This window comes from Labrus bergylta, chromosome 22 (assembly GCF_963930695.1).
Source record: "Labrus bergylta chromosome 22, fLabBer1.1, whole genome shotgun sequence".
NCBI lineage: Eukaryota > Metazoa > Chordata > Actinopteri > Labriformes > Labridae > Labrus > Labrus bergylta.
Genome location: NC_089216.1, coordinates 20,585,027 through 20,608,952, shown reverse-complemented (window position 1 = coordinate 20,608,952; position 23,926 = coordinate 20,585,027). Strand labels below are relative to the sequence as shown.

The window sequence follows — 23,926 nt, the reverse complement described above, 5'->3', positions numbered from 1 at the left end:
AAACTAATACTTTCCTTCACATGGTTTATCTCAAACACCTTATCTTGTCTTTTTAAAGGCTTTATATGTGATTTTTTGATCCAGCAGATGTCGCCCTTGAGCACCAGCACGAAACCAAAACAACTTGCGGTGCATTGTGGATTAGCATGCTAATGCTAGCGATCTTTATTGTGCTTGTATCTTCACACTGCATGTAAATCTACCTGAAATGAGCGTGATCTAGAAACACAGTTAAGCAGTGAGTACAGTATGTTATTCTTCTTTTCTCTAGTCCCTCAATTAAAGAGCCCATATTATGCCCTTTTTGGGGTTCATATATTTAATCTTTGTACCTACTAAAGTATGTTCACAATAGCTAAAGTTCTAAAAAAAAGTGTCTGTTTTCATGTACTGCCGCTCCATGCACCGGCTCGCTTCTGACTCTCTCTCTCTAAGGCTCTGAAGTGCCCACGTTCAGAGTCCCCACATGTGCCAAGTCTGATCTGATTGGTCGGCCTGTCGGCTCTGCCGTAATTGGTCAGTCGCTCAGCACGGTTCTCGGAAATGTCCCGCCTCTTTTACCATATTGGGAATGCAGCCACTGGCTCCGTCTGAGGGGAGCATAAACATTAGCACCTTAGCACTACTGTGCTACCACAGGCTACAGCGTATCGTGGGCGTGCTACAGAAGTTAACGGGCGTGCAACATGAGCTGCTGGGCTTGCCACAACGAGCCAATGGGCTTAGATCAGTGATCTCACACTGACAAGACGTCACACTGGCAAATTTTTATCAAGGGGGGCTAGAACCGAGCGTTACATGCAGCTAATGCTGCAGCTAACAGGAGGAGGTAGGAGAAGCTGCGTTTACGCAGACTTTGAATTTTTGCACATAGATGCGCCTAAACATGCACAGGACACTTGGAAAACACACTAAAGAGCATATAAAACCAGAAAAAGCATAATATGGGACCTTTAAACAACTTTTATACGCAAGGGGAGGAGTCATCTGTCGGGCCAGCTATGTCAACAAACAGAAAAAAAAACTCTGAAAACATCACAGACAGTGGGACTCGGGTGTTACACCCATTGTAGACAGTCATGACTCACAGAGTTATTTTCAGAGGATATACTTGATTTATATTACAGTTAAGTGTGAAAAATTGCATATAAAGTCTTTAAGGGGGAAAACTTCCAGGTCTAGATGTGCTGCTAAAGCCAGGACATGATTCCTTTCCAATGTTTTTCCACTTTCTTTGTAAAATATCCTCCTTATACAAAGATCAGGGCACACAAAGCAACTAAAACAGACTTCACAGGGAAGCAGAAGTGAAGACTGTTTCTCGTAACCAAGCAACAGTGATCAGTATGAAGATGAGCTTTTTCTGCCAGCCCAAAAATAAACAAAAAAACACTAGTGGACAGCGGCCATTACTGTCAATGAATGGTTTCAAATAGGTGCAGAAACAACTCTATGATAATGTTGAAAGAAAAAAAAGATCATGAACAAATTCCAGTCACCCACCAATTAGTTCTTCTTTTTATCAAGCGAAGTCATCAAAAGGAAAGTGTTGTGTTACTTTCTGACCTCAATCACATCACAGTTAATGCGCTAATGCTGACAGCCACTCTTAAAATATATTACAAAACTGTATTTACTTCAGTACAATTCCGAATTTTTTAAGACAAAAAAGGTAAATGGTACATGGACTTGAGCTTGTATAACACTTTTCTAGTCTTCTGACTACTCAAAGCGCTTTTACACCAACGGTCACACATCCACATTCACACGCTGATGGTAGAGGCTGATATATAGTGAGACCATCAGAAGTAACCAATCCCATTCATACACACACATACACCACGGATGAAGCAGTGGGGGCAACTCTGGGTTAAGTGTCTTGCCCAAGGACACATCGGACATGTGGCTGCAGGAGCTGGGGATCGAACCTGGTTAAGAGATGACCGACTCTACCGACTGAGCCACAGCCGCCCATTGGGTCAGTCTTGGTTACTGCTGGCACATTTTCATTAAAAAAACAACAACATGTAGCACACCTGATAAACTAAAGTTGCAAATACAAACTATATTCAGAGTTCAGAGTAAGTATTCATCTAAAGTTATTTCTTAAGGGTATCAGAACTTGATTTAAATTAGATAAGCAGATAGAGATGGGATAGTTGAATGCTACGTGTATATATAGAGATGTAGAATGAATTACCTTATCGAGGTAACATATTGTTTTTCTCTTTGAGTGTATACGTTCCAGAAGGAGAAGGGGAGAAACAGTAAATTGGATGTAGAGTCTCCGCTGTCATCTCTATTCAGACACCAGCGTTCCCATTAAGCAGCGCTGGCAGCTCTGCCTCTAGCCACTGCTCCCCATCTCATATACAACAATACCACTTTAATTGGAATGCAGTTACAATACAATGCAGGTGAAGACAAACACACACAGCGAGTACAAAGCCAAGAAAAGAGACAATACAATCCAGAATAAGCAGCGAGTAGCAGCGATCGGTGAAAGTGAGTTGAGTCAGAGTGAGGATTCATCTTTCCAGCTGTGTGTGTCAGTGCAGCATGTGAGTGTCGTTTCCCCAGCAGGCCTGCAGTTTGAGCTGTGATCCGCCATGCACCGGCACTGCCAAGAGCCTGGCTCCGCTTCACCACAGGGAGTGTGTGTGAGTGTGTGTGTGTGTGGATGTGTGTGTGGATGTGTGTGTGGATGTGTGTGTGGATGTGTGTATGGATGTGCAAGTCGTTCATCTGTAATCAAACATTTTCACATGCTTGGAGATCTTCCTGTTTGTGCTCCATGTCACACCAGGGGGGTTATGGATTATCAGCAGCCATTTATCTCGTCTTGTCGGCCCTGACAGTTAATCTGACGGTGGAGGAGAAAATTCTAGTTCGGCTACACAGAGCTGTCAAAAACTTCAGCTCTGATTGGGTTGTGTTACTTTGATTCACCACACCCACATGTCTCTGTATCCATGCTAAAATTAAAGTGCTGCAGAAAAACACCAAGATCATGCCCCGCTTGATCACAAAGTGACGATGCAGAGAACCAGAATATACCTTTATATAGATAATATTAACATACAAAACCAAGATCTAATCACTAAATCAAAAAGCGTCAGATCATGTTTGAAATGCCCCAATGCTTAAATTTATACTTTAGATCAGTGGTCCTCAACTCGTCCAGCCTCAGGACCCACCACCAACTCCTCTGTGAAAAACGCAACCCAAATGTTGGATATCTTTGGACCAATCAGATGTTTTTACTGGAAAATTGTGTAGTTTGGACCTCAGTCTGTACAAAACATGTGACAGAAGCAAGAAACTTTACATAACAAACATGTTTAAAAAGTGTTTCACAAACGGGTCTCAATCCCACCATTAGAGAACCCCTGCTGTAGATGTAAGTTAAGTTTTAACATTTAGGGTTGCTACTTCTGTTTTTGTCAGTCTATAATATAAATCAATCACTTTGACTTCACTCCAGAGAACAAGTTAACAAACAGCCGACCACACATCAGTGACTATAATCCAGCTTTAGACTTCACCTCAAATCAGAAGTTTCCCCACTTTATATTCTACAAATTACTTTAGCCAAATATGTAGTTAAGACTATTTCATATCTGCACAGATTATTTTTACTGGTGGTATTTTCAGTTAAAGAAGAGCTATCTTGTAAAACATGTAAACAGGTGAAGGGCTATAGTGTATGACTTACACCAGTCAATGGCAGTCAAGAAATTCTAACGTCCAAAGATACCTTACAAAGAAGTGATGGTATTTCCCACACCTTAAAGATACCGCAGACAAAATTATTTAATTAGAACTTGGGTTAAACTTTTCTATTATTGCATGTCATTTAAGATACTGAACTGAATTGTTACTTTAAAAAATGTGTCTGATCTGTTTCTGAGGGTGCCTGCCCCCTTTGTGTAAAAATATCACTCAGTCTGAATCAAACAACCAATAAGGGTTAGCCTGCATGTAACTGACCAATCACATGGACTCTGTAATAATGACATCATCCAGCTTCTACATGACTTGGCCGTGATTTTAAACTTTTTTTGTGACGTTTATTTATCGGATGTCGGTGTTTCTTTCCCCTGAGTCTGACATAAGTCTCTAAATAAAAGCTATAATTTGTAATGAATGGCTGTTGTGCATTTTGGTGCGTCATTTGGTGCTGCTTAGCAGAGGGATACAAGGTTGCAGACTGAGAGGTGGAAGTTTTTTTTTTTTTTCATTTGAATGTTCATGTTTCTTACTGCCATTTCAAGCTGCTGCTTTGAAGCCGAACAAAAGGTAAACTCTAAAGCTGAAATCAACTGATTGTGTAGAAAAGATGGAAAGAAAAAGATGAAGTATGTTGTTGACATTTTTCTTGACTTGCTCAGTGCAAAGCATTTATACATATTCGAGGAACTATCTTTATCTTTTTCTCTAAACATCATTGTGTTCTGAGTCCACGGTAAGGAGCTGTAATTTATTTAAATATAGGTTTAAAAATAAAGGCAGCCAGTGCTCGTTCATAATTCACCACCAGTAAACAAAGACAAAGACCTTGTGCAAACATATCCACAAATTCAAAAGAAATGTTTCCATTCAAACTATAATTACATTTTGTGAAATAAAATAAAGCATCTTAGTAGCTAGTTCTTCCCTTCAAATATACCAAAGGCCTTATATTACAAATTCTCAACTTTAGACCAGCCGTCCTCTGAAGTGGGTAAAACAACCCTTCATCAACTCCAGTTTCAAGATGGTGGATTGGTATCATTAAGAAGTGACTAAAGGGGGCGTCATTGACCTAGAGGTTAGACCGAGCGCCCCATGTACCCCTCAAAGCGGGTTGCCCGGTGGTAACTTTGTGAATGTACCACTTTAATCTGTCTACCATTAAAAGCAATTCTTCTTTTAGGTCCACCTTATACAGTATGTGTAAGACATCTCGTAGCAGCAGATCTATATTTGGATAGGAGCCAAGAGTATGTTTTGAACTTGAGAAGAAACAACTGTTTGCTAAAGAAATGTATATGTCTGACATTAACAAGTCGAGGTAATGTCATCTTTCTAGCCTTTTAGAGATATATCCAATATGGAAAGGAATGTTTTCGGCTGTACCTTAACACAATGAAGATGAATACTTTGTCAACTGTTTGTGTTCTGTTGCTGTTTTCGCTGACCTCGGCCGGATAAATTCTAAGATAATCCACAGTCTGTTTCACGTTTTCATCATTGGATTTATAGCAGAAACAAACCCAAACCTAACTCCCGGGTTCAAATCTGACCTGTGGCTCCTTTTCACACATGTCACTTCCCCCTCCCTCACCCCAATGTCTGACACTATCAACTGTACTTGAATAAGTCTTGGAGTGATTGAAGAATCCTGGCACGTCTCCACAGCACAACTTCCACTCCAAAGCCTTTTTCCATCTAACACTGAACCACCACCTCTTCATCCATCAATAATTAAAGAGGGACCATTCTCTCCACAAAGTTACAGGCCATATCTCCAATGCACCATCATAGAACTGGGTACAGTATATACTATGTATATAAATCTCAGACAGGCACTGCAGCAGGATAGGTAAGACTGCAGAGTGCTTGTACAGTAAAGCCTCCCATCCCATAATGTGCATTTTATACATTTCAAAATCACGCCTCACATGAGCATTCACCAAGCACATCTGCATTGCTCTATTTTTATGTTTTCAATGTTTGTAATTTTCAATTGGGTACAGTTTATTTGTGATAGTAAATATTCTTACTTTGTTATTTTTGCTGTATTTTATTTTAACTTTGTTTAATCTCTTAAAGTGAGGTTTTGAGATCAGCCCTCATGGGTTTCTACCTCACCTGCACATGTGTTTTATTTTTTGTTTGTTTTACTATTCTGTTTGACTCTTCTTTCAAAAAATGTGCAAATAAACTGAAAACTAAACTAAACATTATGTCACCAAAGTTACTGATCTCACCGCCTATTGTGAGGTCTTTGCTTTGATAAAATTTGACAATTCCAAACTTCATTTGTTCCAGTGAGCAGTTTAAACTTTATTGATTTGGATTAAATAGACCCATAATTGCTCTTGGCTAGCTCAAAGCCAGTGTAGGGTTTTTTTTTGTTCCCTGAGATCCAGGAGAGCAGCAGGAGCTGAGCCAGCCTTTCACTGTAGCTTTCCCTTATAGCCATTACACATGGCAATAAACCTAGCCAAGTGCAGAACAAGAAAAAACGGTGTTGAGTTTTTTTTGTTTTTTTTCCCAAGCGCACAGCTATCTGACAGGCGACACAGCGCCAAGCGGCTCTCTCTCTTTCTTCCTTCTTTCTCGCCCGCTGTCCCGCTACCTTCCGATTCCTTTTCATCTCCATCTTTCCCTCAGCTTCTCTCCTTCCACTCCTCTTCACTTTTCTTTGTCTTGTCAAAGGGGGTTTCAAGCTCAATAAAATACTATCTTGTCAGCGTACGATGGAGTAGGTGTATTCGACGCGGTATTGACACAACCTTGACACAACGTGGGCCGCGCTTTGAGGTAACAGGGAGGCAGAGCGCTCCAACAGCAAATAACCGACAGGCCCGCCGAGAGACGGGAGTGATAGAAAGAGACAAGAGATTGAGCCTCTGTAGTAATGTTAAAATAAAGTTGGTTTGACAGTACTGTTGATCCTTTTTTCCTGCAGAAGATTGTATTCTGTGCTGTACTGTGCTGAGCCATTCTGTGCTGAGTCTTTGTCACTTTTCTGTGCTTTTCCTTATGCTGTCCTTTTCTTTTTTTTGGGTGTTTTATTCAGCATTTTTTCCCCAAAGTTAGCTGGTCTTATGTTGCTCTGTTCTTCTTCTTCTCTGTTACTTGTTCTTCTCTTTCTTCCCCTTTCTTTCTTTTCATCATTTTTCGATTTACTGCTCAATCTTGTCCCCGTGCCACCTCTTTCCTATGCTGTGATTTGTCTCAGCGCGAACAGAATAAATAATAGAACGGATGCTGGCCTCCATTTGTCTAATTTCAGATTGCTCAAGGCCTCTTTGTCTATTTGTATTTCACAATTTTTTGCAACATTTGGCTGTTAGAATGTGTATTGTATGAAGTGCATTGAATAATACGCTGCGTCTATGGAAAGAAAAAGCCTGCAGGAAGTGGAGAGATTTAGCAGGAGAGCATCTCCCTCCATGCTCCTAATTATATGAAAAAGATTAAATGTGCCAAGTCTCCATCCTGGAATGGCACTCTTTTTCCAAAACAAAACAAAAAGAAAAAAAACAAAACAGGGATTGTGAGCGAGTACTGTAATCGGGGGAAGTGTTGTTAGAGGGAATGTGTGCATCTGAGATCAGGGACGAAGAAGACAATATGGAGACATGCTGCATGGCCCAAAGGACAGCATCTGTTAGCAGAGTTATAAACACAGAGGAAACACTACATAACACAGAGAGACAGAGAGGAGGAAGAGGAGGAGGAGGAGGAAGAAGAAGAGGAGAAGGAGGAGGAGGAAGAGGAGGAGGAAGAGGAGAAGGAGGAGGAGGAAGAGGAGGAGGAGGAAGAAGAAGAGGAGGAGGAGGAAGAGGAAGAGGAAGAAGAGGAGGAAGAAGAGGAGGAGGAAGAAGAGGAGGAGGAAGAGGAAGAAGAGGAGGAGGAGGAAGAGGAAGAATAGGAGGAGGAAGAATAGGAGGACGGAGAGGAAGAGGAGGAGGAAGAGGAAGAGGAAGAGGAAGAGGAAGAGGAAGAGGAGGAGGAGGAGGAAGAGGAGGAGGAAGAGAGAGCCAAAAAAAGTAGCAAATCGAGAGAAATACTTTGATGCAGTGGAGATAAATATCTCACACAGACAAACTCTCCTCATGCAGCATCTTTCCATCCAGGACAGTAGTCTCCATCGACAAACACAAAGCATCTACACTTCCTCTGGTGTCTGCCATCACTCTGCCTAATACCCTTTGTTTATGTCTTTCTGTCCCCTTTCTTCTTCTCTTCCACTCTGTTAAAAAAACAAAAAATCATCTCTGGCAGCCAAGAATGAACAACATTCCTGGGAATACTGTCGGTGGTTTTCAGCTGTTGTGCGACACATTCAATTTAAAGACCTTAATTAAAAGCTGATTCAGTAAAGCGTGCTCGCTCATTCAGCCGGTGGAGAACTACTTTTTTCTTTTCTTTTCTCGCAGAGCCAGTGTCACAGGCAGTTAATCAAAAGCCTGTTTGATACCGAGCCATTGTTTTGCTGGGAGAATACAGCGGTCAGCAGGGACGGCAACTTTTACAGATAAAGTTTAACAAGCGTTCGGTGCCTGCTTTATTAATTTGAGCGCCTACGTGCTTTAGGGTTAAGCACTCGGTTTCAGAATATGCTGTTTAGAATATCCTAGTTGAGATAAGTAATGAATGCTGACAATGCTGCAGTGAGCAGTAAACACAGCTCTCTGGAGCTTGTTCAGTAATAATAAAATGCACGTTCATAAAAACTATAACATATTCATCAACACAAATATAGACAATAAGACAATCACTTTAATGTTTTTTTGGACATTTGTATCACAAAAGTTGATATTATTGAGACGTTTTCATTCCCATGCTTCAAACACTAAACCTGTTTGTCTCTAGATTACTGTCTTTGTCCTGTTTGCAAAAACCTGCAGTTCATCGAGTGTCCACATGGCTGGAAGTCACATACACAGCCTTTCAAAAATGCTAATTTTTACAGCAGTTATAAACATGTTTACAGCCTTCTAGAGAACAAACCATATGACATATTTTTGTAGGCCAACCCGGAAGTAGCATCTCCATGGGGTCTAATGAGAATTCTCCTATGGGATTTTTTCATTGGATTTTGGATCACTGCAGAAAATAATCTCTGTGGTAAACGCACGTTTCTGAAGCGTAGGCGTTTTGTTCAGCAGGATAATCTTCACAGATGAACACCATGATGTTTGAAGCGTTAACGCGGCCGACAGAAGTAAAAAGCTAACATTTTGCTACAAGCTAACTACACCACGGTCATATGACTGTGACGTTACTAGCGTTATGCTTCAGATGATCTCCGATAAACTAATCCACACAGCTTTTTAAATAGTTTACTAACATAATATTCACCTAAAGATTAAACCTACAGGAGACATCTCCGACTAGTGAGAGAATTCCCGGCCTCTGTGTCTCCGGCGTGATGACGTTTAATGTCCCCGACAACCACTGTAGTCACATTTAGCCTCTTGTTAGCAACCGCCTTTTTAAAGACATGTAAAAACTTCAAAATTCATAAGTGGGGGTATTACCTAACGTAGTTTATGTGGTCTAACAAAACACCAACATATCTTCAGCTTGTGTTAACCACAGACCTTATTTCAGGCGTCTAACCACAAACCCATTCAAAATCCCTGTTGACTTTTAGACGTTAAACCGCATGGCGCTCAAATGCTAACTTACTTCAAGGTTTTAGGACTCATTCTTGTGGCGCTCTATTAGCTCATGTCAACAGATTGTGTGTCGAGATGATCAGGTGCTGAACTGATTCATGCAGACCTGTTCACCCTGTCTCACTTCACCATCAGTAGAAATGTTCAGTTTAATGTGAGTAACAAACAGCTAGGTTAGCTTGTTTTATGAAGGCTATATGTTTCTGCTTATTTGCACTTCTGGTGAGATGCCAAACCTCATTTCGTTACTCTATACTTGTATATGTGTAATGACAATAAAGTTGAATCTCATCTCATCTCATCTCATCTCATCTCATGTTAATTGTTTTATATTCTATCAGACTGTCAAGCCAAATGAAATAAAAAAATATTAATCGTTTCTAAATCCATTGTTTCGTATTATTTATTTCTGGGGACTAACCATGTCAAAGTGGGACGTTATAAAGTGGGTAGGTTGTTATCACAGAGGAACCGCCTTATTGTGAGACAAGACTGGCTCTGATCACCATGTGCTGGTGTCACTTAGATAAAACAATGCACATTATTCCTTACATACTGTAAACAATGGCTAAACTGATCATGTGTATGTTTTGGGACGAACACAAAGATATTTAGATTGAAAAGCTCTAGTAGAAAAAAATATCTGACCTTTTCCCTCAGTGCTTAAAAGCTGTCTCTCGATCAATCATTTTTAATTTGTACTGAGAAATTCATAATTAATGTTTTCTGTGTTGTCTGCTTTAATCCTTCCTACAGAGCTACATACTTCTAAAAAGTAATGGAAGTTACCATCGTGGCTCACAGGATTTACACCTTCTAACCATCCCTAAAGCCCGTACTCAATGAAGAAACAGGGCGTTCAAGTATGCTGCTCCCTCTTCTTGGAATCGGTTGCAAGATACTTGAAATCTTGGGGAACTGGTTTCCTTGAATGTTTTTAAAGGTCGTCTTAATGATCTGGAGGCAGAAATATCTGACTGTAGATGTTTGAACTAACTCGTATTGCCCTTTTGATCACTTTGTGGCTGATGACTTCTGACAGATTCTGATGAATAGTTCTATTTGTGATTCCTGTATTTATGTGTTTTATGTCTGAAACCCTGTAGATGTGCTGCTGCCTGTCTTGGCCAGGACGCTCTTGTAAAAGAGATTTTTAATCTCAATGAGACTTTTTCCTGGTTAAATAAAATAAAATAAATAAATCTCTTTTTGACACTTTACAGAAAGAGCAGGTCTAGACATCGCTCAGCTACTTTGCTATTCAATTTGAGATTTCACATTTAAATTTAACAAGAAAAAAAAAGTAAAGAAAGGAAATATTTTCTGTTGATTTTCTGTGGTTACCTTTTGAAGGTCTATCAGTCTCCTTCCTCATACAAGTTTGTGTAATTGCTCTTCAGATTGTTTAAGGATAGGAAATAAGATAAAAATGACCGTGCAAGTTCAAATTTGTGTTATTACCAAACATTTAATTTCCTCGTTCCAAGGAAATTACAAGTCAAACTTAAATGAAATACAGATTAAATGTTTGTGTGAAATGAAACGGCTGCCTCGGAGAGAAAGTCAATATGCCTTCATCTCTATCCTGTCATTGAATAACACTGACTTTTTAAGCACTGTATAATACAAAATGTTGAATTTAATGCTTCTATAGGCTCATCAGTTTGGGGATGTAACAGCATTAGTATCCTATTATTAGAAATTCAGTGTTAACTGGTTGGTTCAATGACGGTGAATATAAACCTTTCACTGCTTTATTTGATTAATGACACCCAATGTTATACTCTAATTAAATAACCAGTTGGATGGTTCATATTCTTATCCTCAGCAGTCATGAAGAAAATTGACTGCATTATTGGAAAAAGCCTCCCAAGATCCACCACATCATTTATTTCATGTTTGACACATTCTGACTTGAAAGGATGATAACCATTTCAATCAGGGATGGAATAAAAGAACACACTACGTTTATTTTCAGTTTTAAAAAAAAGCAGTAAAGGCGAGACATCTTCATGTCCTTTTTTCTTGTTTGTTTTTAATTTCAAAGACCAAGGCAAAGATTTAATTAGAGAACACCATTTAAAGCTTGTGTTGTAATTTGTTGGCGGCTGATCTCAATGGTTAAAAAGAAATCAGAGTTTTTTCATTTTTCTGTCTGGAGCACACGAGGAGTCTTAAGTGACTGAGTGCAGATTACAGATCACAACAATCTAATGAAGTGCCGCGTCATGTTTGCCTCTCAAAACACTACCCTGCTGTTGCTCTCTCCAATATCCTCTTTAGGATAAACATAATAAAGAAGTGGAGAGTATAGGAAAGGTGGCAGAAGATTGGTCAATTGAAATTGAATCCTCCACCTTTGCTGCGTGGGATGTCTGTTTGCTTTTTAGATATTATTGGACTTCTGGACATATTTCTGAAGGTTGTTTCAGGATTGAAAGAAAAGAAAATAAGGAAATAGTATTTTATGATATTCAAATATATTCCCTTGATTTGTTAATAACATTCCAATACCAAATCAAGGGAACTGTTTTTTTACTTGAACATAGTTGGTTGTCGTTTTTGTTTTCTGGTTGGTTTTGAGAGATGTTCATTATTTTAAAAGTATTTCTTGGGGTACGGATAGCTCAGCAGTTATGTTGCGCGCAGGATATCATCCTTTCAGCGTGCGGCAGAGGTTCAATTCCGACCTGTGGCTCCTTTCCCCGCATGCCATTCCTCACTCACTAATCCCTGTCCTATCAATAAAAGCCCCAAAATAAACCTTGGGACTGTTAAGAGTCCCATCCTGAACTACTATAGTCCTATCATATTATTATTATAAAAGCTTCCTTAGAATGGTGCGTTTGTGCAGGTAGGGTGGTAGGCTTAAACCAAACAACAAGATACGGGATTGATAGTTGTTTTTTTCATAGGGTTTTTTCACAGGTCTTTTTCACTCGATCTTGCCGAGCTTATTTTAGCCACAACTACAACATAATTCAGGAGTTCACCTGCTTTCTTCAGGATGGAGATTCTCCAGAACTCACACAAGAAATTACTGTTTGTGTCATTTCCTTTCCAAACTGTGTCTTTGTCCAAAATCACATACATATTCTGTTAACATGTATGTGACAACGCGTCTTCCTTTATACAGTAGAGTTAATTTGCTTTAAATATGCAGACAGTGTGGACACAGTTAATCTAACATCTTTCACTTAAAACAAAAAAGTAGGAGTTTATCCCTGCACTGCATCCTTAAAATTATGTGATTTGCAAAGTAATACTATGATACTACTCACTGTATTTATCAGTGTCCAATAATGTGGTTTAATACATTTGGAACAATCCCTGTAAGATTATGTCCATGTTTTTGTTGCATGGCCCAGTTTAAGCTACTCCCTGTATGTTACTGTGTGTGTGTGTGTGTGTGTGTGTGTGTGTGTGTGTGTGTGTGTGTGTGTGTGTGTGTGTGTGTGTGTGTGTGTGTGTGTGTGTGTGTGTGTGTGTGTGTGTGTGTGTGTGTGTGTGTCTGTCAGAGAGAGGTGACATTGTCCCTGGCAGAAATATGTTCCAGGTTTGGGGCTCAGGTGGCTCTGGTTTGTCTCTGATCAGAGCTGACACACACGATGGCAGTGGAACACACTCTTGCTGTCTCTTTCTTGATTTAGCTCAATCTTGCTCCGGTGCGTACTCCTCTCCTCTCTCTCCACACGCACACGCCTGCACTGAGCAGCGCTGCAGCCCACTAGCCTCTGCTCCTTCACACCTGATGCAGAGAGCGAGCATGAGCAGCTGAATGAAGTCATCCAGCCCGGTGGAGAATACTGCTTTATTTCTTTGTTGCTCTTCTTGAGTGTACAGTATGTACTTTTTACTTGAGTAGAATAGCATATGAATAGGTTTCTGCATGGCCTAGAATCTGCTGCTTCAAAGCATGCACAAATTGAAAAGGCTGTTGATACACAGCTGAACGAATGAGGACAAAACGGTGGACCCAAAATGGATGGACCGATTGTGCCAACTGCCTCTGTTATCAGATAAAGCCGGCTCTGTAATTTATAACTTATTTTATTAAAAAATTGTCTATCATGTTACGGGATGTTATTTTCTCTGATAGAGAAATAAGAAGGGAGCCATCTATTGAGAGCGCATGCAAGGTTAATGCATCAGTTTCTCCACTCTGAAAAACAGATCTCTGCATTAATCTCCCTGTTGCGTTGTATTACTGTGTATGATAACACAATGCTGCAGCTTTGTGCAATCCTGCAACTGGCTGCATGGTTTAAAGTTGCAGCACTGTTGCAGCGCTATTTGCAGGTGATTACTGGGTTGAAACGCACTTGACTGGTGTTTTTATATACCTGCTTGTTTTACCCATTACAGTCTTACAAAGGTAACCCATGAAAACACTCAGTTAATGATCTCTTTATAGTTTCTGTGCAATACTGGAAATCCTGTCAGGCATTCTACACATGGCCATCAGTGGTAATTTACTAGACTATTTTAAACATGCTTTTAAAATAAGTTGAGCTGAGCCAGATGTTACTCTGCATTAAATATCCCCCCCCCCCTCCCTTGTTCCCTATCCCTCTTCCTGCATCTTATCCCATCTCCCCAAATCCCTTCTTCAAGCCCGATTCAGTCTTGGCTGTGAGGACTGTTTCGTCATGAGCCTGGGATCCTGCCGAAGATTTAGTTATAGTTTATATATTATATAGTTGTTGTTTTTTCTTACCACTGTAACTTTTGCTAAATGTTGCTAAAGTGCTCATGATGGATTAATCCAGTTCTTATATTATATAACAATAAGTAAGGTCTTTTACCTGCTCTTTTGTAATATTAAATAACAATAAGTAAGGTCTTTTACCTGCTCTTTTGTAATATTAAATAACAATAAGTAAGGTCTTTTACCTGCTCTTTTGTAATATTAAATAACAATGAGTAAGGTCTTTTACCTGCTCTTTTGTAATATTAAATAACAATGAGTAAGGTCTTTTACCTGCTCTTTTGTAATATTAAATAACAATAAGTAAGGTCTTTTACCTGCTCTTTTGTAATATTAAATAACAATGAGTAAGGTCTTTTACCTGCTCTTTTGTAATATTAAATAACAATAAGTAAGGTCTTTTACCTGCTCTTTTGTAATATTAAATAACAATGAGTATGGTCTTTTACCTTCTCAAAGACCCTTTTTAGTATTTTCTTAAAAAGTTTAAACATTTCCCTTCATAAAACAGCTGATTACTTGAACCTTTATCCATGTATATTTTGTTTTTGTCAATGGGGAAGAAAAGAAAATGTTTATCTGAAAAGATAAATCTTTGCAAAGATTTTCCTTTAACTAAAAAAACGTTGAGATTAATTTCCTCTCGTCCTTTTATTACGATACACGAGAGATGCGTTGTTACAAAAAAGTAACTAAGTAACTTTTACTTAAAGTACATTTTAAACAAGTTACTTTTTACTTTTACTTGAGTACATTTTTAAACTGGTACTTTACTTGTACTTAAGTAAAATTTTATCAAAGTAACAGTACTTTTACTTGAGTAGAATACATTAGTACTCTTTACACCTCTGGTCTTTGTATATTATACAACACAAGGTAAGGTCTAGACCTGCTCGTTATGCTGAGTGTCTTAAGAGAACTCTTGTTTTGAACATTTGGCGCTACACAAACATACATTGATTGAATTTAATTTATTGATACTCAGAGTTGTAGCTCGTAACAGACAAAGACCTACCATCATTGCTTCATGGTAGTGTAAGGTAAAAAACTGCCTGAATCTATGCTACATGTCTTGGGCTTCTTTGCCCCATAGCTAAAAAAAATAATTGGGAGGGGGGAAAACTACAGTAAATCCATTCACATGGTTTTAAAACTTTAGCATTTTACTGTATCCTGAAACACTTTATTTATTTATTTATTTTTTTTACAGCCAATTGATATTTTATTAGTGCATGTATGAAGCAATCCTCCATCCAAATGAGAGAGAATGTCCACATTAGCACAGTAACAAGAGAGGGGTCAATTTACCCACTGGCTCATCGTACCACACCCTATCCCTATACATGATACATTTTAATGTTTGCAGACCCCCATTAAAAGTCAAATTATTATAATGTTGTAGATGTGGTGGGTTTAAGGGAATCACTTGAATGGGGTTCTCCATCTACTCAACTGAAGCTTGTGTGTCTGTATCAAACACCAGCAGCAGATGCAGTGATGTAATCACTATACTGAAGTACATCGGTCAGCTACACATTCGTCGGTCTACATGGTGATGTCATTAACTGATCCTTAAAAGGGTTTTTTTTTTTTTCAGCCTAAGACACTTTTCTCACTTTGTGAGATAATAAAGTTCATCTTGAATCTTGAGTAGAAGGTTCCACTGTATGCAACCTTCAGGTGCGGTTGGGAAACGTAATTTGATTGGACGTTAGCTCATTTCTTGATCAATCAGTTAGAGCCACTAAGAAGCTACAGTTTTTGATTTAACAAACAGTTATTTAACCACCAAGCAACTGAAAAATGTGGGTAAACATGTGATGCCTCAATTTGTAGTAACTTCCAAACACTGCATGTTAAAGACATATATTCTGTCTGGAGTGAAAATTCATGTCTGATAGTCAAACTAATATAAAGACGTTGGATTATCTCATTAAATATTCATAAATGTTATGTGCTTGTTGTCAATCACTCTAACAAACATGAATAGATATTATTGCTGTGATATTTTTAACATCTGGGCCTAAGATGCCTCTGATTTCAAAATGGCAAATATTCACACAGAACTTATGTTACAAACATAGTGAGCCCTATGATGACGTACAGAATCCTGATTATTCTTGCACATCGGATATTTTAAGGGAGAGCAGGTTCATTTGTTCTCGTTCAGCAGATGTGCGTGAAAACATCATTTAAGTGTCAAACTGTACGCTGTAAAACTGCAACATCCAAGTTAAGTTGCAATGAGTCCAACACAAATATGAGTTACAATTACATTTCTATAACAAATATACTTAAAGATAATCAAATAAAACAACAGGTATAGCTTCTCGTCTTCAGAGTTATATTAACAGGAGCGTGGAAAAGGTTTTGAAAGAGCATTTCCAGAATTGGGAGAAACATTAAACGTCATTGAACACAATAATTCATGAAGAAAATGGCTGCAAACATTTTAAAAGACTCTCATTTGTGCCTCCCTTTATTGATGGATGTGGTGAACTTTGGTATGCAGAATGACCTCAGTGATTCTTATAATCCAGCCATTGCAATAATACCGGTGGTACTAATGGACTGTGCAGGATGTAATTTCCAGTTTGTGTCCAGTGGAAACAGGCTGGCTGCATTTGTCCTTGCTCTTATAATGTGTATTCCTTAACACAGGAAATGATCTGACTTTTGTAGAGTGGTGTGTTTAATGAAGTCCCTTAGCAGACTGTCTGCTTGTGTAATGGCTAACTAAAGTTTTACCCTTATATCTGGGTGGATGTCCAGTTTGAGCTTTTGTACCTGAGATGGTTTATTGGAATTAGACATTAAAACATTGATCATACAGTACATAATGATAATGGATGCATGACTTATTTAGAGGAGAGGGGAAAGTATCTTTACTGGACTTGACTCCCAGCTGCCTGTGGCAGCTCAAAAAGTTGTGTCTGTGCCGGGCGCCTTAGATCCCCAAGAAAATCCTCTTGCGTCAAACTTCCTTTCGACTCCGAACTTCAAAAAAACATCGCAAATCAAAGAGCATCACGGAGCAAGAAAAAGATTCACCCGCACAACCCCCTCAAAATAGCATAAAGAGAAATATGCATCAAAATATCACCAGTCATCTTTTCCCCAAGAAACAAGTGAAAGGGGGGAGTGGGGGGGGGTGAAAGAGCAGATAAAACCCCCTCCTCAGTGTACTGTAAGTGCTGCAGGTGGGAGATAAATTAACAGCAGGCTGGGAGTTCTGCGTCCTCACCGTTACAGCCAAATCTTCAAAAGTGGGGCGTCCTTGGATGTCCCCATTTTTATTTGTTTTTTGTCCTTGCTTGATTTGATGTTATCATCATTGACTTGGAATAAGACTAGCTTAATGTTGGTGTAGGTCCTTACTCAATAGCAATTTCATCCTTGAGCAGGGGATTGAGGCGCCATAATAATGTGCCTCATTGTGTACGCTGTACTCAATGGGTGCTTTGTTGTGCAGTGACAATGCTGTTAGTTGGCCAGTGTATTTCCAAGGGCACGGTGGTGATGATGAAGTCAAAGGCCCTCTTTTGTTTGAGAGGCACACAAGGACCTCCGGAAAACACACACAGCCGCCTGCAGATGACTTTATAATGAAGGGTATCGGGGTTCCATTAGCCAGGCGTTATGATCATCAAGGTTACATAAGGCTAATGATTAGCATAGCAAAGACAGCTTTTTAATTGCAATGGTCAGCACATACACTTACACCAACACACCGGTGTGCATCTCAAGTCCCACCCAAGAGATGTTTGACCTGTGTGTGCACTTGTGTGTGTGTTTTCCACTCTACTGTAATGTGTACACATCCCCCCCCAAAAAGACTTCAAAACAAGAAAAAAGGAAAAACATGCAACAAAAATACCTTCGTCTCGAGGCTTGTTCATTGAAGATTCATCAGTTTTTTTTGTGAGCGGACCTAGGGTTAAGAAAAAAAGGGGGGAAAAAGAGAAAAGAGAAAATTCAAAAAAGATTACTGGCAAAAAACGGAAAAAAAAAGAATATCAAAAAAAGAAAAGAAGAAAGAGCAAAAAGGACAAATCAGCAAGAGTTCATGGCTGCTTATTTGCTTTGTTGTTTTTTTTCCTTTTAAAAAGAGTACAAAAGCAAAAACAAAAGGCATCACAGACACAGATTTATCACAAGAAAAGACACAAGATCAAAGAACGCTGGTTTTTGGATTGCCTTCTTTCCCCCTGCAGAAGAAAAGGGCTGCTTTTATTTGTTTGTGGTCCCTCTTTCGCTCTCTCTCCTTTAAACCCTGTTGGTCGCCTGAGCCTTTCAATTCTTCGGGTGCTGGGTGGGTGGGTGGGTGGGTGGTGTATTGGGTTGATGAAGGATTGGGGGGATTGTTGAGTAATAAGGCCTCTGTAGTTTGAAGAAGAGGACATTTACCTCCCACCATATGACCATAAAAAGTTGGATGTATTAAAAAAGAACAGGCAAAGAAGAGGGCACCTAGGGGAGATTGGCTGGTTTGGGTCCTGATGCTCAAACCTCAAAATGTGAATGCTGACCGTTCGGCATTAAAAGCACAGAAACATTTTAAAGGGCTGTTGCAAAACATGAGTCAACTGCACAGTTTGATGCAGACACACTGGACACAATGACACCTTTAATTAGACATGACCCTGTAATGGTTAAAAGACATGTTAAACATGTTGCAGATAAAACAGTGCACAGGTGCTTTTGTGTGTTGTGTGTGTGTGTGTGTGTGTGTGTTGTTGTCATTATTTATTGGTTAAACCAGAGAGCTTTTCCCCAGGCAGGTAAATAATTACACAGCACAACAGCAGTGTGTCAATTTGAAATGACAAGTAAGCGTGACTCTAATTGCGCAGAGGAGTGCAGGTAAAAGGTGAATGTAATTTGATCCCCATCTGCCCACTGGCTGTGTTTTTTTATAAATTGAAAGAGTGACAGGAAGCAAAGAAAGGAAGACAGAGAAAGAGAGAGGGGGGGGGGGGGGGAACACCTCCTTTTTCCACCCTGATTATTTTCTTTTATTAGTGAATAAACTGAGCTGAAACATGGAGTGAGGCGTCAAAGAACAAATACAAAAAACTCTGCTCGACCACAGATTTTTTTATACCATTCCACCACCTGTCATTTTTCATGTTAAGAAATCACATAAAAGAATCACATGACCTCTTTGTATGCAACAAAAGTTGTGTCTGAATGCCGTTAACATCAACCTTCAGAGAGTAAATGTTGGTAGAAAAAAAGAACTCTTCACCTCTACATTCAGATATGACAAAAACACGCTCAGCCTTTCATCGCTCCAATTGGATAATTCCACTTCATGAGGTTTCACTTTTTGGGCAAAGGTTTTGATTTAAGTCAGTGGAAAGTGTAAGAAAAATAACTTATATAACATCTCGTCTCTTGATTCAGTACAGGCAAGAGTTGCAACTCAAACACAGATATTTCACAGAAAAAGGAACAGAGAACATGATATACATTAAGCAAACAGTTTAAACCCTTTCCAAAAAACTCAACCCAGGTTAAAAGTTGTGGGAAAAAGAGACCTGGTAGTTCAGAGGAAATCATTAAGATTAGACTCCTCAGATGTTTATTTGAGCACCTATCGACTGGTGCTGATCCTGTTTCATGAAAAGTCAAATCAATAAACAACTTAAATGTGGAAAGCATAAATACTGTGTTTTTTTTAATACAAACAGGCACTGGTTTACATCCAGGCATTTTAAAATTCTTGCATCAAAGAACTCTGTGGAAGCTGGTAGTAGCTGGTGAATCTTTACAAGTGTTGAAAATGTGTGAGACCGCACACAGGCTGACACACGATGACAGATTACAGGTTATTTTTGTTATTGCGTTTGGAAAGCAACAATTTGACCAAAAAAATAACAGCTTACACGAACTGATTTCATTTGAGAACCAACACAGTCGAGACCCTCAAAACCAAAACTCTTGCAAAATTCCTCACGATCGAATGCAACATACAGTGGAGCTGTAGGAACAAGATATGCAACAGTTAATATTGTAAACATGTTTAATATTTACGGTTAGAGTAGGGTAGAGCCTGTTGAAAAGCTGAAATTAATAATATCATCACAAGTATAAAGAGTGAGAAATGTTAAAAATACATTTTATGAGGTTTTCTTATTATATTTTAAAGGTCACATATCCTCCTCCTCTTCAGTGTAAATAAGTCTCAGAGCTCCTCAAAACATGTGTGTGAAGTTTCTTCCACTCTGATCCTGTATTTGATCATGTCTATAAACCCCTCTAGTTCAGCCCTGCTCAGAACAGGCTGTTTCTGTGTCTGTACCTTTAAATATGTAAATGAGCTGTGCCTGACCATGCCACCTCTCTGGAAGGGCTTGGGTGTACTCGGTCTTTCTCGCTCCATGTCCTATTGTTTACGGTGAGAAGGCAGACTCAGAGGGCAGAACAAACACCTAGCTGTGGGAGTGTCACCCACCTGGGGGAGGGGCTACTGCCCTTTGTGATGTCATGAAGGGAACATCTCCAAACAGCCTGTTTGAGCCATAGAAAATATTATTACATATTATTACATACACATATTATTGGAAGAAGCCTGAGTGACATTACCCATATGTTACTGAAGGGGGGTTCCTAAAAACAGATTAAGAGCTGGAGCTGAGGCCGGTCTTCAAGCGGACCTGCAGGATCTTACACTTCTGCAACGGCTTCATTTTTCAACACAGGAGGTTGCCGCTTGGTATGAGCACACATTTTCTAGAAAATGGAGCAGGCAAAAGATGGAGAGGATTTACTTTTCTCATAATTTAGGGGGTTTCTTGGCAGGGTACTGATACATATTAGTGTTAGAAACACATGGTAAAGTGTATTATGCATAATATGTGACCTTTAAAATGTGTGATACCTGTATCATTTATTGATTGTAAAACTGGATAGCTTTCATTTTATTGCAAAATGTTGTTATATTTCAAAATAAAAGTTAAAACTTGTACAGAAAGCAGAGTTTTTATGGCAAACAGATGTATGCTATTTTTGAGAAGAAATCATTAACCAAGTGAAAAATCTGTAAAACCTTTCAACATTAAAGCTCAGTCTGGTCCTTAAAAATAAAATAAAAACATAGCTCAAGGTCTACTTCACAATTGCATCAATGGAGCGTTTATTAAAGTAAAGAGTGTGAGATGTAGATATGAAGAGGATACTTAGTGGACCTTGGTAGAGATTCTCTGAACAGGTTAATGAAAGTAGGAATGACATAACACACTTTTGCTCTACAAATATCAAAAAGAAGCAAATCTTTTTCAGTTCAAACTCATCTGATACATACTTAATCACCTGAAGCTCCTCACCAGTTGTTTCTTATATTAGCCACACAAAGTGCAAAGTGACCATGGAGATTTGGTAATGACTGATGCCTGTTAAAACTATTAACTAAGAAGTTTGTAAAGTCAGAGAAAAGTTCAAATAGGAGCCCATCCATCAAAGGAACCACACTAACTTTTTTTGGAGGGGGGGGGGCGGCAAAATGAGGAGAGTAGAAATCAAGCAACCATTAACGGTCCCAGCGACGTGCTGAGAGGAAGTGTAAAAAACTGAGCTTGATTGACATCTTTTTGCAATGAGCGAGCGAGGAGCCTGGCAGTGCCGGGAATCAAGCCCGTGGCAGGAGAGAAAAAAAATGGCTGGTTTTTCTTGACATTTTAAGACTCTTTTCCCAATCACAGGAGCTGAGGCGACAGGGGCAATTTGATGGAGAACCATACCCCAACTCCCATCAACCCCCTCCCATCAAAACTCTCTCTCTCTCTCTCTCTCTCTCTCTCTCTCTCTCTCTCTCTCTCTCTCTCTCTCTTTCTTTTCACGGACACACACACCAAACTATATCTAGAGATGACAAAAATAACATCAAATAAAATCATAGCACAGCAAGTATAGACAGTAGTTGAACATTTGCATTAGAAAATGGACATCTTTCTGAAGCTTAAGAAGAAGCTTAAAGACCATGTGTGATGCATGTTCTTTTTCTGATTCCAGCTAATTAACCTTGATATATTTCCATATATAAAAAAAGTTCAGAAAGAACATTTCTCCTTTGTGTTGTTAACCCTCTCTCTCCTCTTTTAAGTCTCCTCCTTTCATCCTCCTCTCTGTTTTACAGATTCCTTCTCTCGCTCTCTCTCTCTCCCTCCCCCCCCCCCCCTCTCTCTCTCTCTCTCTCTCTCTCTCTCCTTGTGTTTCTTCACCGTGCCTTTACAGCCGGCCGACTGCAGCTCACTTTGAAGCCGAGTTATGTAAGGCTTCACTTCAGCTCCATTTCTCCCAATGGCAACACACACACACACACACACACACACACACACACACACACACACACATATACACTAATATAAACATATGAACAGTAAACACACGTCCTCCTTGTACAGCTCATGCAATGCAAGACCGATATAGAACACAGACTGGAAAGCAGGAGGTGTGGTGAAGAAGTAAGAAATAAAATCTTAGAATTAAGAGAAAATATGACAATATTAAAGCTGTATTCTCTCCATGTTTTTGAATACATGCCCTGTGTGTGTGTGTTTGTGTGTGTGTGTGTGTGTGTGTGTGTGCGCGTGCGTGCGTGTGTGCGTGTGCGTGTGCGTGTGCGTGTGCGTGTGTGCGTGTGTGTAGGCACATAAGTAAGTAGGTGTTGAGTAGCTCATTTGGGCAATGTGTGCCAGTCCGGCAAGATCTATGAGGAAATGGAACCGCGTCTGACAGCTTGTGAGTGAGCGGGCGAACATGAATGATGGACGCTTGTTAGTAGATGCACACAAAGTGTCGCGCGTGTGTTTATGTGCGAGGAAAGAGATGTGGGACATATTTGTTGTCCGAGAGCTAAAATACTGCTGCAGAAATTTGTGCACAAGCGTGTGAGAGAGAGAGAGAGAGAGAGAGAGAGAGAGAGAGAGAGAGAGAGAGAGAGAGAGAGAGAGAGAGAGAGAGAGAGAGAGAGAGAGGGGAGGTTTTAGATGAGTAATTTGGATGAGTGCGACGTGAAAGTCGTTCACCCACATTCTCTATTTCATGCATTGGAAGTAGAACGTCTGGGCAGTGAAAGAGAGATGCTGTAGTCAGATGTACAGACAAACCAAGCATGCAAGCAAGACGGAAGACGTACTATAACAGCGATCTTCTGCTTCATTATCACACACCACTGCTCTCTTAGCCACTAAACTCTGCGAGTGTTTCTGCGTGTGGGCAGGTCACAGATGAGTAGCTGCCATGAGTAAGCTGTGACTACACCACAGACAAAACTGTGAAGTTGTTTTTTCAGATGAATGGCAAGTTAAAACAGCCCCCCCCCCCCCCGTGTGAGGCAGAGGAGCTGCTGTCCTGTCAGGTGGCGTTCAACATTCACCCTTCAGAAATGTTCTTAATGGATTTATAAAGCCGTCATTAGTCACCCTGTCACAATCAGTTTTCTGCCGCTCTTCTATAATTAGGTCTCAATTCAGTTCCCTCAATTAAATGATGTGATTTGCATGACTGTTTATTAGACAGCATTGTCTCATAAAGGCGGGATACAAAATGTGAAGACCATAAGACAAGACGCTCCTTTAATAGCACATCATCCTTTAATGTTGGAGAAGTGCAAAGTGAATCAATTTACGGCTACAAAATGCAACATGTACCCCCCCTGTGCATGGGCTATACGGCTGCACCATACATTTCATAGGGACGTTAATGAACATCAATATAAAATAACAAGGTAGTAAAGCAAGGATGCAGAGTTTTGGGTAAATGCACAGTGATGATATTCACAGAAGAGGTGCACAGATCGACAGGCTGGTGAACAGAA

General features: G+C 39.6%; 1 protein-coding gene across 2 annotated transcripts in view; it reads right to left on the bottom strand.

Moving 5' to 3' along the window:
- Window positions 1-23,926, bottom strand: part of nlgn2a (neuroligin 2a) — a 233,541-nt gene that overhangs the window by 98,129 nt on the left and 111,486 nt on the right. The window contains exon 3 of one of the 2 annotated variants that reach the window (XM_065950221.1): window positions 17,984-18,037. The exons of the other annotated variant lie outside the window; for it this stretch is intronic. Coding sequence (XP_065806293.1) covers window positions 17,984-18,037 — 54 coding nt within the window. The remainder of the gene's footprint in view (window positions 1-17,983; window positions 18,038-23,926) is intronic. 2 annotated transcript variants of the gene reach the window in all.